At 46.6% G+C, this 12,086-nt stretch overlaps 1 protein-coding gene across 1 annotated transcript in view; it reads right to left on the reverse strand.

Moving 5' to 3' along the window:
- Dnajc16 (DnaJ heat shock protein family (Hsp40) member C16) overlaps positions 1 to 10,546 on the reverse strand; it is a 30,451-nt gene extending 19,905 nt beyond the window's left edge. The window contains 4 exon segments of the mRNA XM_051171272.1: positions 1,576 to 1,909; positions 3,539 to 3,605; positions 8,584 to 8,768; positions 10,339 to 10,546. Of these exon segments, the coding sequence (XP_051027229.1) occupies positions 1,576 to 1,909; positions 3,539 to 3,605; positions 8,584 to 8,750 (568 nt within the window). The 5' untranslated portion in view covers positions 8,751 to 8,768; positions 10,339 to 10,546.
- Between the last annotated feature and the right edge of the window lie 1,540 nt (positions 10,547 to 12,086).

Here is a 12,086-nt window from a genome sequence, read left to right on the forward strand (position 1 = left end):
TCTCAAAAAACCAAACCAAACCAAACCAAAAAGTGAACAAGTTAATACCATCAGGAGCCCATATAGCATATGAGCTGCTGGCAGTTTTGTATTCAGCTGTTCACTCCCTTCTGTGTGTGCATAAGCAATAGAGTAGGGTCGCCTGATGTCTCACTTTTCACCTGATACTTGCTTCACTTAGTACCCATGTCCTCTCATGTTCTTTATTTGGCCAGTATGTCTGGAGGGCCAGGTACTCTCCTAAGTGCAAGACTAACAGCCAGTAAAGAGACGTAATTTTGGTATCTGGTGACTTGAGTATCAAGCCCCTGAAACTGAACTCCTGGTCTCCTCCCACAGCAGCTCCACCACTGCCTTTGCCATTCCAATACAATATGGCAGCTCCATTCCTCCTGTCACACTGCCCAATGACACTGCCCTCACACCCACATGCAATCTGGCAGCAAGCCTCCTGGTCCTCTCTTCAGAAGATGCCAACCATCAGCTTTGACCATGTCTCTATTTGTCCTCCTCTTCCGCTTCCTCTCACTTCACTTTGTAGCCAAGGATGATCCTGAACACCCAATCCTCTTGCTTCTGGATCCCTAGGTGCAGATCATGCAGGTGTGCACTTTGGCACACAGCTTCCTTATCCCTCTTGGCTGGCGGCTGCAGTGGTCTTTTAAGCAGTTTTTCCTGTTGTAGCCTGTTCTTAACATAACGAACAGACTGTTCTTCTAAACGATTCACACACTATTCTGTGCAAACCCTGCAAAGCAGCACCCAGACCACTTGGGAGGAAACCGTGATTTACAAAAAGACAATGTGACTCTGTGATGTGTTCACTGGTCCTGTGAACCATCTGGTTCCCTACTCTTTTACCTCCTTAAACTTAGCTTGCTCCAGCCCCAGCATTCCTACTCTCTGACGATGCAGGGATACTAAAGCTTTGAGGCTCGGCCCTGGCGCACTGGCCTTTCTGTAACCTTCACTGACTTCAGGTCGTTCTAGGAGGCTTATGTTGGCTTATATTAAAGCTATGTTCCCCACACGCAGCATTTCCTGAAGCCCACTTTGTTATTCCACGGCTTACTGTTTCCACAGTGGTCCTGGGGGACTGCAACCAGGGTCCCAAGCATACTAAGCACAAGCTACCACTCAGCTGCACCCCCGTGTATGTGAGTCTGTGTGCACCTATGGAGGACTGAGGTCAGCCTTACATCATTCCTCAGGTGCCATGTACCTTAGCTTTGGAGACAGTGTTTCTCTCTTAGCTTAGGATCTGCTGATTAGGTCTTGAGAGAGAGAGAGAGAGAGACAGACAGACAGACAGACAGACAGACACAGAAACAAGCAGCTCTTACAGAGGACCTGGACTCAGTTCCAAGCACCCACAGCGCAGTTTACAACCACTTCTAACTCCAGCCCCTAGGAATCTCATGGCCTCTTCTGGTCTCCAGGGAGACCATATGCATGCAGCATATACACATACATGTGGGTGAACGTACACATAAAATACTTAAATCTTAAGAAGAAAAAAGCATGACTTTGTGTGCCACTCCTGTACAAATGTATGCTAATGAGGAAAGGACTTACCCAGTCCTTCCAGCTCCTGGACCACTTCTTTCCAGACAGGCTCGATATGGATACAGCTAAAGCACCAATCTGACGTGATCTTGATGAGGTAGGGCTTTCTGAAGCTATCAGGAACTACTTCATTCACATAGTGTGAAAAGTGCAACAAGTGCTTTTCATCGATTGAGTCTCGCCGCTCCGAATTAAAAGGGAAGTGAAAAAACGACTCGTCGAAATAAAAGTTCTCATGGAAATGGCGGAAGCGATACTCCCGCTGTTGCTTCTGGTAGCCTTGGCTCTCACCAGCATCACCATAGTGGTCGTAGTTTGTTCTCTTTTCCTCATTGGACAGGATCTATAAGGAAGAAGAGGAGTCTAAAGGACGAAGTGTTCACCAAAGGACTGTCCCTTCTCACCCTCCCCACTTTTCTTTTGGAATGGAGGACTGAAGCCAGGCCTTGTGCACACTTGGCAAACCCTTTACCACTTGGCATACCCTAGCCCTAAATGGCTTTACTGAATGCAGCCTAAAAGACAGAGGTAGATTTCTAATAAATGTTTAGTAAGGATGCTGAGTTCAACCTCCAGCAAGGGTTGGGGGATGGGAGGGAGAGATTGATTATCACCTGACTGACCATTCCTAGAATCTACATGGCAGGAGACAGCTGATTTCCACAAGTTGTCCTCTGACCTCTACGTGAGTGCTGTGGCTATATAAACCCACAAAATACACACATACACAAAATAAGTTAAACTCAAACTTCCAGAAACATTAAAACCCCAAAAGTCATTTGTTGAGATCTTTACACTCATGTTGACATTAAAGCCATCAACCACTCCAGTAACACCAAATGAGACCTGACGTAACGACATCACCAGATCCATCGAAGACCGTAACCCTGGCTGTACGAACCTCTGGAGTTAAGAGTCATCTGGACCAACCTATGGTAAGCTTCAACGTCTGAAAGTAATCAAAGCGTAGAGGCCAGTGCCATATGTGCGAGCTGACTTCAGTGTGGCACTCACATTTATTTAATGTCTGCCAGAGCACAGGTGTGAAGGTCAGAGGACAACTTGTAGCAGTCAGCTCCCTCCTTCCCTCCATGGGTTCTGGGTTACTCAGCGCTTAGGCCTGATGGCTGGTACCCTTACTCATGAAGCCAGTTCACCACAGACTTTGTTTTACTGAAACCTAGCTTTGAAGACTAACATTGATAATCCTCTTAGGGTGATGAGGCAGAGGCAAAGGTGGATCTCTGTGAGTTGCAGAATAGCCAGGGCTATTACACAGAGAAACTGTCTTGAAAAAAAAAAAAAAAAACCAAAAAGACCCCCCTCCCCCCAAAAGCTACTTGTAACCTTGTAAACAGGCAAACTGGTGTGAGACTCTTTAACCTGAGTGTCTACGATCAAAGCAGACATCTGTGTGGAGAAGTGCACAATTCTAATTAAAACTTTCAAAGTGGGCCAGGTTTCCAGGAGCTGCAATGTGCATGCGCTTACTTCAACATGCTGGAAGGGGCAAAGATATTTTCTCTAACATCATGAGGAAACTGCGTCCAGCTGTGGGCAACGTGCCCCGCTGAGGGGATGTTACAGTATTCATCACCTCTGGCCTGCTCTCCCTTATTTTGCTTTGAGTAAGTGTTTGCATTTCTGTTTGCATGTCTGTGAGCTCCCAGGCTTGTGGAGCTGCAAGGCCGGTGCCAGTTCTGCCCAGTCGCTCTGCACCTTATAATTCTTTGAGGCAGAGTCTCTCAGCTGAACCCAGAGCTCTCAGATAAGGCTAGGCTAGCTAGGCAGCTTGCCACAGGGAGCCTTTCTAGGCCTTCTGAGACCTGAGATTGCAGGTGGCATTTGTGTGAGTTCTGCAGCTCCGAATGGTGTACCTCCTGCTTGCGTGGCTGAGATGCTGAGCCACCCCCAGTCCTTGCACCCCATTTTCTAGGAGCCAATAGAGGCACTGCAGCAGCTGACAGGGTACCTCGTAAGCCTTGCTGATCTGAATGAACTTGTCCTCTGCTCCGGGGTCTTTGTTTTTGTCAGGATGCCTGAAACACAGATGGCAGCCAGTGAGAAGAGAATTTTTTACACACGGTCATTTTATAACCTTACACACACAGCTCACAACACCAGAAGCCAAGGGAAAGTTGTTTAGTTAGGACAGTTTCCTAAAATAAATGGTAGACATAGTCAGTTGCTTCACATGACTATAAAACAATGCAACTTTAATGCAGGAATGTTCTCTCAAGATGCTCCAGCTGGGCATGTTTTCAAAGCACCAGAGACCACCAAAGCACACTACTGAGGAGAGGTGACACGTGTGTACCCTCATCCTCAACTCAAGCGGGCTCAAGGTTAAATCAGTTACTCATGGCGTCCCTGGGCAGGAGTGTTTCCTCCCTGTGTCAGGGTCATTCTGCAGGTTGTTTGAGTTTTTCCCCTTCCCTTCCCAGGCAGTGGGTGCAGGCAAAGCTGCAGCAGTACATTTCCCATGCCTGCTGCTCACTCTCAGATCAGAAGCTCGGCTTCTGCCATGGCCCCGCCGATCCCACTCTGCCTTTATTTCCTACACATGGGCAATAGTTTCAAGGCCATGTGTTTAAGCTGTGAAAAAACCCAGAGTCCATGCAAGGTTATCACAGGTAATGTCAGAACTAGTTGGCACCTGCTGTTTGCATTTGCAGCCATGCTATTCTGCATCTTTTCATGTTTATAGTCACATTGTCTTTGGGAACGAAAACTGCTTTTGACACAGGGTCTCAGGTAGCCAAGGGTGGCTTTAAACTCCAGGGCCTCCTGTTTCTACCTCAAAGTGTGGGACTGCAGGTGTACACCACCTCCTGCAGGCAGCTCTGGGAATTTTCTGGGGAGCAGGGACTAGCCACACTTGCTGCCCCCTAAGATGGAAACCAGACTTCATAAAGACTCAGTGGTCATGGAATGAAGAGACTATGTGGCTGTTTGACACAGAATCTTGGTACGTAGCATGGCTGGCCCCAACTCTTCATTCTCCTGTGAGCTGGGGTCACAGGACTGTTCTACCATGCCCAGCCCCATTTATTCTTTGCTGTTGTTTTGAGGCAGGGTCCCTCTATGTACCCTTGGCTGTCTTGGGACTCTTTGTAGACCAAGCTGGCCTCAAACTAACAGAAATCTACCTGCTTCTGCCTCCCAAGGACTGGGATTAAAGGTGTGTACCATCAAGCCCTGCCCCATTTATTCTTTATCTAATCATTTCTGCTAACCTTATGAAATTTCTCTAGCAAACATTCCCAGAAGAAAAATAATTCACAGGAAAGTAGAAAAGACTGACAACATACCAAATGCACTGAGATTAAAAAAAAAAGACAACTACAATACAGTAAACTTATTCAAGCAGGAATGTCTAAGTGGGTTTTATCCCGTATTTTCCTCTCTCTAAAAACAAGGACCTTCAAATGCGTCGTGTTTGGACACTGCCCTTAACCACTAAATCCTTGCCATAATATTGGTGAGGTCAAAAAGTAAATGTCAAGCAGGCACCCCCAAAACAGCCAGACTTACAGGACGGGATGGGGTGTTTCTGGCTGACCAAAATAAAGGGCTTTAAATATATCAACTCAGGCTAAGGGACAGGTGGATAAAATTGTGCAGCCTGCAAATGATGATTTAACACAAGGAGCTATACAAAGGGGAGGAGAGGCTTTGCAGGCACCCTGCTGGTGGCAGCTAGGTAGGAGACGGATGGGCCGAGAAGCTCAGGAGGCACCCTGAAGATGGAGGACCTCTCAAAGTCGCAAATACTTGGAGAAGGGTGCTCAGCCCTGGCTGAGTACTGTCCAATGCTGTGTTCAGGGAATGAGAAGAATTCATGAGTTGCCTTGTACGGGGCAAACTTTCCATTTCAAAGTGAAGAACACACTGTGTATGGCTCAGCTGTTAGCACTACCTCTAAAGGAATAAAAATGAAGACACAGGAAGCAATTTCAGCTAAGAATGAGGCAGACTGATGTGCTTTGGCTGAGCAGACTATGTTAGCCAGGCTGCTTCTCCTAGGGGGCCTTGGTACTCTGCTAACACAGAGAGCAACCTATGATAGGATGATTTTCCCAGCAGAAAAAAAAATCTGCCATTTTACATGGTTTCACCAAGCATTTTTTTTGTGAGGTTTAAGAAACAGTAGGAGAGCCAGGCACAGTGGCACATGCCTTTAATCCCAGCACTCAGGAGGCAGAGACAGGCAGATCTCTGTAAATTCAAGGCCAGCCTGGTCTACAAAGTGAGCCCAGGGCCAGCCAGAGCTACACAGAGAAACCCTGTCTCACAAAACCAAAAGAAAGAAAGGAAGGGAGGAAGGAAGGAAGGAAAGAAGGGAGGAAGGAAGGAAGGGAGGAAGGGAGGGAGGAAGGAAGGAAGATAGATATAGGAAAGCACTAGGCAAATCATACCCCAACTGCTAACCATTCTCCCCTGCTATGGATCCCTCTGGAAATCAAGCAGGGATATAACGCTACTTTCAGTGTTTCTATAGAACCATTGAGAGGTAACACAGACTAAAACAAGTGAGAAAACACTGCCAGGGTCCTAACAGGAGAAAACGGGAGGATAGTAAAAACGTGTGAGCAAAAGACGAGTTCAATGCACAAATCCAACCCTGTTAATCTGTATGGTTATGGATTTCTCTAAGAGAGACTCCAGTAGGAAAAGAAGAACACAGTTCCGTTAGCCAACAGCAGAACACTTTTTAAAACTTGAGACAGAGCCAGGCGGTAGTGGTGCACACCTTTAATCTCAGCACTCCGGAGACAGAGGCTGGTGGATCGCTGTGAGTTCAAGGCCAGCCTGGTCTGCAAAGTGAGTCCAGGACAGCCAAGGCCACACAGAGAAACCCTGTCTTGGAAACAAACAAATAAACAAACAAAAAAACCCAAAACAACTTGAGACAGAAAGGTCAAAGTTGTCCACTGTAGTGGGCCCATATCCTTAAGCTACCATTCTGCTCAGCCAACGCTAGATAGCCTGTTCAAAGAAGGCTATAATTTATGAACTAACCACAAATTGTCATTTTACTTTAAGTACAGAGAGGCAGGGCCCTGAAATATTACTGTAAGCCAACTTGGCAGAGAACTGCTGGAAAGAGGCCACGCATTATTCGACACTGTGTTTTCAGCATCCAATTCTAGATTCCTCACGATATGACTATAGCCCCAAATATTATTCATAACATTATACCCTTTACGTTTACCACAATTAGTTTAAAATCAAGCAAAATCTGCCCAGTGAGGAAAAATGGTGTCAGCCAGAGCCATGCAAGGTTACAAACTCATTTGCTCAGGGCAGCTTTGTGGTTGCTCAACTTCACACTACTTCTTGCCAAAGCACTAACCTGCTTAACCTCACTCATGAGCAGATGGGCAAGTGATTGCAAAGCCAAAAACCAACACCAACCGACTGATGGTGTGGAAGAACAAACTGTGGGCCTGAGAGGCAATACCGGTTTACCAACTCTGAGATTTGACTTTGCCATCTGTAAAGCAGGTTGAAGCATCTCTCTCAAGGGCACCCAGAGACACCCAGAGCCTGGAGGTGAGCATGAGGTAGGTGCTCAGTAATGGTACTCCTGTTACTCTCTCTGCAGTGACTTAACACTTGTGCCTCTTTGGCTTGGCTGAAACTGTCCCAGGAGAAGTTTGCCCAAAGTAAGTTTAAACAGTTATGGCTTCCCCGCTAATTACAATCCTCATAACAACAGGTAAAATTGTGATAGTTCTCATGCGCACACACAGCACTCAGCAGGCAAAGGGATCTCTGAGTTCAGGGCCAGCCTGGTCTACATAGTCTCAAAATGTCTCAAAAACATTCTGATAGTTTTCTAATATAAAAGTAATACACTTGGTTCTTGAATCTTTTAAAATTGGGAGGCCAAAAGTACCTATTCTAAACTTTCTTAAGTCTTAGAGATTTAGAGAACAGAGCTGTATATGTTCCCGATAACATTTATAGCCACAGAGAATGGCTCTGTAGGGGCTGGAGAGCTGGCTGCGCTTACAGAGGACCCGGGTTTAGCTCCAGCACTCATGTCAGGCAACTCGCAACTGGCCATACTCCATCTCCAGGGTATTCAGCAGACTGTTTTGATATAGACTCATAATTATAGGTCTTTGGGTTTTTTGAGACAGGGTTTCTCTGTGTAGCCCTGGCTTTCTTGGACTCACTTTGTAGACCAGGCTGGCCTCGAACTCAGAGATCCACCTGCCTCTGCCTCCCAAATCCTGGAATTAAAGGCGTGTGCTACCACACCCAGGTTTAAAAATAAAACCTTTAAAAAACAGAATTACTTTAGAAATAACACACAGCGAGAACAGTGGCTCACCACTGCTGATTACTTGGCTCTTTTATTTGCTCTAGATCCATCATTCTCAGCCTTCCTCATGCTGTGACCCTTTAATACAGTTCCTTATGTTCTGGTGACCCCATCAAAAAATTAATTTTGTTGCTGCTTCATAATTGTAATGTTGCTACTGTTATGAATCATAACATAAGTGTCTGTGTATTCTGATGGTCTAAGGTGATCCTGTGAAAGGGTCATTCAAACTCAAAGTGGTCATGACTCACAGGTTGAGACCATCTGCTCTAGTGGACCTGGAACTTGCCATCACAGCCTAGGCTGACCTCAACTCAGGGTGGGTGAGCCTCCTGCCTCTGCCTCCCAGTGCTGGGATCATCAAATGTTAAGGTACCATGTCCACTTTGATTACGCTTTTTTTTTTTTAAATCAAAGTTACGTCTTACTTGAACATTGATTGTCCTAACATTGTCTAAGACAATGCTCTAAGCAATAGCATTCCTGAAGGGAGTGTGCGTCAGAGTAAGCATAGACCATGGGTCACTAACGATGATGACGCACAGGCTGTGAGCTGGACATCAGTGCTCTGGACAGCTCTACATATATACTAAACACAGAAACAGACAAGCCATCATAATTTAGGCTTCAGCCACTGCTGACTGCTTGGCGTGTATTAAATTTCCATTCCTAGTTTCACCTACCATTCCCGAGCGAGCTTCTTATAAGCCTTTTTAATGTCAGCCTGACTGGCTGTGCGGCTGACCCCTAGGACTCTGTATGGGTCAAAATCCAACGCAGACAGACTTTGCAGGATCAGAACCAGAACTAGCAAGAATTGCCAGGAAACGCTCAACTTTTTCACTTCCATCTCTCTTCCTTCCCAGAGCTGAAATGATTAAGAGTTAGTTTTCAGTTCAAGAAGCAGAAACCTGAACAGCCTTGCTTTTTTTTTTTTTCCAGGTTGGGGATAAAGACATTAAGATGAGAATTAAGCAAAAGATTTTTTTAAAAAAAAGGGAACGTGTCAATCTAGTTGACCCTATCTTTAAAAAAAAAAGTCACTATTTTTGAATATTGCACATAAGAACTATTCTAGATAAAAGATAAGTTACAATAGATCAGAAAAGCCTTTTTAAAAATCGCTGAAAATGAATGAGTTGGAATAAGTACTGACTATGAGAATATATTCAGGATAGCCAGGAGATCACACCTCAAATGCCACTTTCATCTATCAAAACAAAAAAAACTTAGGATAACTGGCTTCATAGTAGCTCGCTGAGACTGTATTAAATCAACTCACAAATTCATCATGGCTTATCATGTACTGAATCACAATCTGGGATGGCTGTGGCATTTCTGGGCACTAAATAAATATGAAACTGTAAAAAATGATTATTCAGCAATATTCAGTAAGCCTATTATTTTTCCACCACATTCATTCAAACAAGAAAATGGGAAGCTGTTCTTTAATTAGCAATTTGGTTATTGAGTTCGGAAACTTCAGATACGAATAAGTGGTTAAGGAAAAAAAATACTTAGTTTTCCATCTAAAAAGAACAGGAAAGAATAGGCTTTAAAATGTTTTAACTACAACTCAGCTGAAGGGTTGAATTCAGTGTAGGTTTTGGAATAATCCTGGCTGGTTGATGAGGAGATAGTGCGGTGCTGGTGACACACACTGGGTTATGATCTTTTATACCATACACTGTTTTCATGGACCACATTCATCTTGACCTCACAGTGTTAATGTTTAGTGGCTGACACCTTTACTCAGGGGGGTGGATTTTGACAAGTGCAAGATACAAATGCTGCTTCAGAGTCTTTACGGACAGTTGCCCACTGTTTAGAATTGCACACATGTTAAGTAAAATCCACAAGCAAGCCAGTCTCTCCCTTAAGACAACATGATCTGAGGTATGGCTAAGCTCACCAGACTTTGGGATCAGACTGGAGGGTCTGTCTGTTCACCACCGCTCTAGGACCAAAACCTGTGTTTTTGTTGACAGGGTGTGACTGAATACTAGCACCTAGCAGGATCTTCAATGGGCGGGGGCGGGGAAGAGTAAAGCGGGTAAGGGGTTTTTACTAAGAACCCACAAGCAGGGAGGGTGCGTGAAGTGTCAGCCCCGCAGAGTGGGTGAGGTGGAGATGTTCTTTGGCTGATATTCTCCAGCTCCAGGGGCAGGGGACGCGCTGGCCAACAGGTAGCCCTTGGCGTCCCCAAGCGCAGAAGCGCGGCGGCTGCCCCGGACGCTCTGCAGGACTAAGCTCCATACCGGGCGCCCGCCAGGGTCGCGACCTTCCGGGAGGCGGCCCCCTCCCCCGCCGCCCCGGTTCCTGTCCGCTCCCGGGTCCCCCCGGGCCCAGCGCGGGCTGAGGACGCGGAGGAGCTCACGGGAGATCCCTCAGGCTGCCAGGCCCCGCCGCGTCCGCGCGCCACGCCGGGAAGGAGTTACCGGGAAAGGGCACCGGCCCAACCGGCCGCAGCTTCCGTGCTCCAGTGAATCCGCCGGGGCCAGCGCTTCCAGTCCACACCAGAGCACCTGGGGAGGGGAAAGAGGCGGGGCCCAGGCCCGGGGCAGTCACGTGTCACTTAAAGACAACGCGCCTCGAACGCGCCCACAGACCGGGTGTAGGCCACGCATTCGGCGGACTTATTTTGGCCGTGCGGTTCACCGTAGGCGCGTGGATCTCGCGCGGTTGCTATAGGAACGGAGCGCGCTCTTCGGCTGGGTCCGAAAGCTTGATCTTGACCAGAGAGGCCAGAACGTGCCTTCTAGCGAGGCAGAGTCGCTATGCATTAAGGGATAGCAGGAAGACAGCCGGGACCCAGGGAGGGCTTTCCACTGGTTGGTAGAAGATGGCCCACGTCTAGCAACAGTTGCTAGGACGGGGACGCCGTCGCTGGTCCCAGTTCACTTTAACCCTATTCATAGACTCTTAGAGCGTCAGAGTTTGAGCCTACCTTAGGGATTCTTCGTAGTCCAACCTATCCATATAGCAAGACCCAGAGAGGGCCAAAGACTTGCCCAAAGCTTAGAATCCAAGACTCCAAATTCTGTTTATCAACCCAAGAACGTTCTAGACTGGCATTCAAGCAAGCACTGGAAAGGGGGTAGTGTGGTGAATGAGGTTGACTTTTTGCCTCCCCGGCCCCCACCCCCCTCCCCCGCCAGTGACCAAGGTCTCTTGGGAGATGTATTTTCTATTCCATGCCTCGTGTTGAGTTCTTATGTAATCGTTTGCTTTTAGCACTTATCTAGCATATTGTTTTTGTTGTTTTTGAGACAGGGTCTCACTGTGTAGCCTTGCCTGGCCTAGAACTCGCTAGGTGGAATAGGCTGACCTCGAACTCACAAAGATCCACTTGCCTCAGCCTCCCGAGTGCTGGGGTTAAAAGCGTGCACTAGCATGCCTGGCTGTATCTTTTATGTGTTGATTTCATATTGTCTGTCGCTTGCCTCTTTCAGGAGTGTAAGCTCCTGTAGGTAGGGTCTCTTACTATTCTGCCCTGTATCACTGTCTGCACAGGCCTTGGTTTGTACAAGCTGCCAGTGAATATTTAGATATTTGCAAAATAAATGGGGAAAAAAAAAAAAAGAGGTTAAAGCCTGTTCCACCCCACCCAAGTGGGGAGTAAAGTGAGGACCTCATGCATGCTAGGCAAGTGCTCTGCCACTGAGCTCTACTTCCTTTCTGTGCATAACTGGTTGTTTTGGATTGAACTCCTGCCCTAGAGCCAATAGAACAATCCAGATTCATGTTATTTATTTTTTTTTTTAACCAAGATGAAATCAGGTGAGAGTGGTAAATGCCAAATCCCAGCATGGTAAATCTCCTCTGCTTTGAGTCAACTGATCGCCTTTGAGTTTCTTGTTGCTGCTCTCCTCAGACTTCCTCAGGTGCTCATCTGAGTGTGCAGCGTACTTTATGGTTGCTGGATACTACGATCAGGAATCAAATGTAATATTGTTTTATTTTTATAATTTTTATTTCATTTTATTTTATTCTGGCATATTCCAAAGTGGATTTTTGGTTGAGTCTGTTCCGGTTCAGGCTTGAATCGTAGATGCCTCTGTTGGGGTCAAGCTGTGCCATCCCTGAGGCATCTGCCAAACAAGGACCTAACTATATCCCTGTCGGGAACGTGGCGGGGATGAATAACATAAGGCGTGTAAAGTGCCTATCACAGTGCTCAATTACT

This window comes from Acomys russatus, chromosome 29, assembly GCF_903995435.1.
Source record: "Acomys russatus chromosome 29, mAcoRus1.1, whole genome shotgun sequence".
Classification (NCBI taxonomy): domain Eukaryota; kingdom Metazoa; phylum Chordata; class Mammalia; order Rodentia; family Muridae; genus Acomys; species Acomys russatus.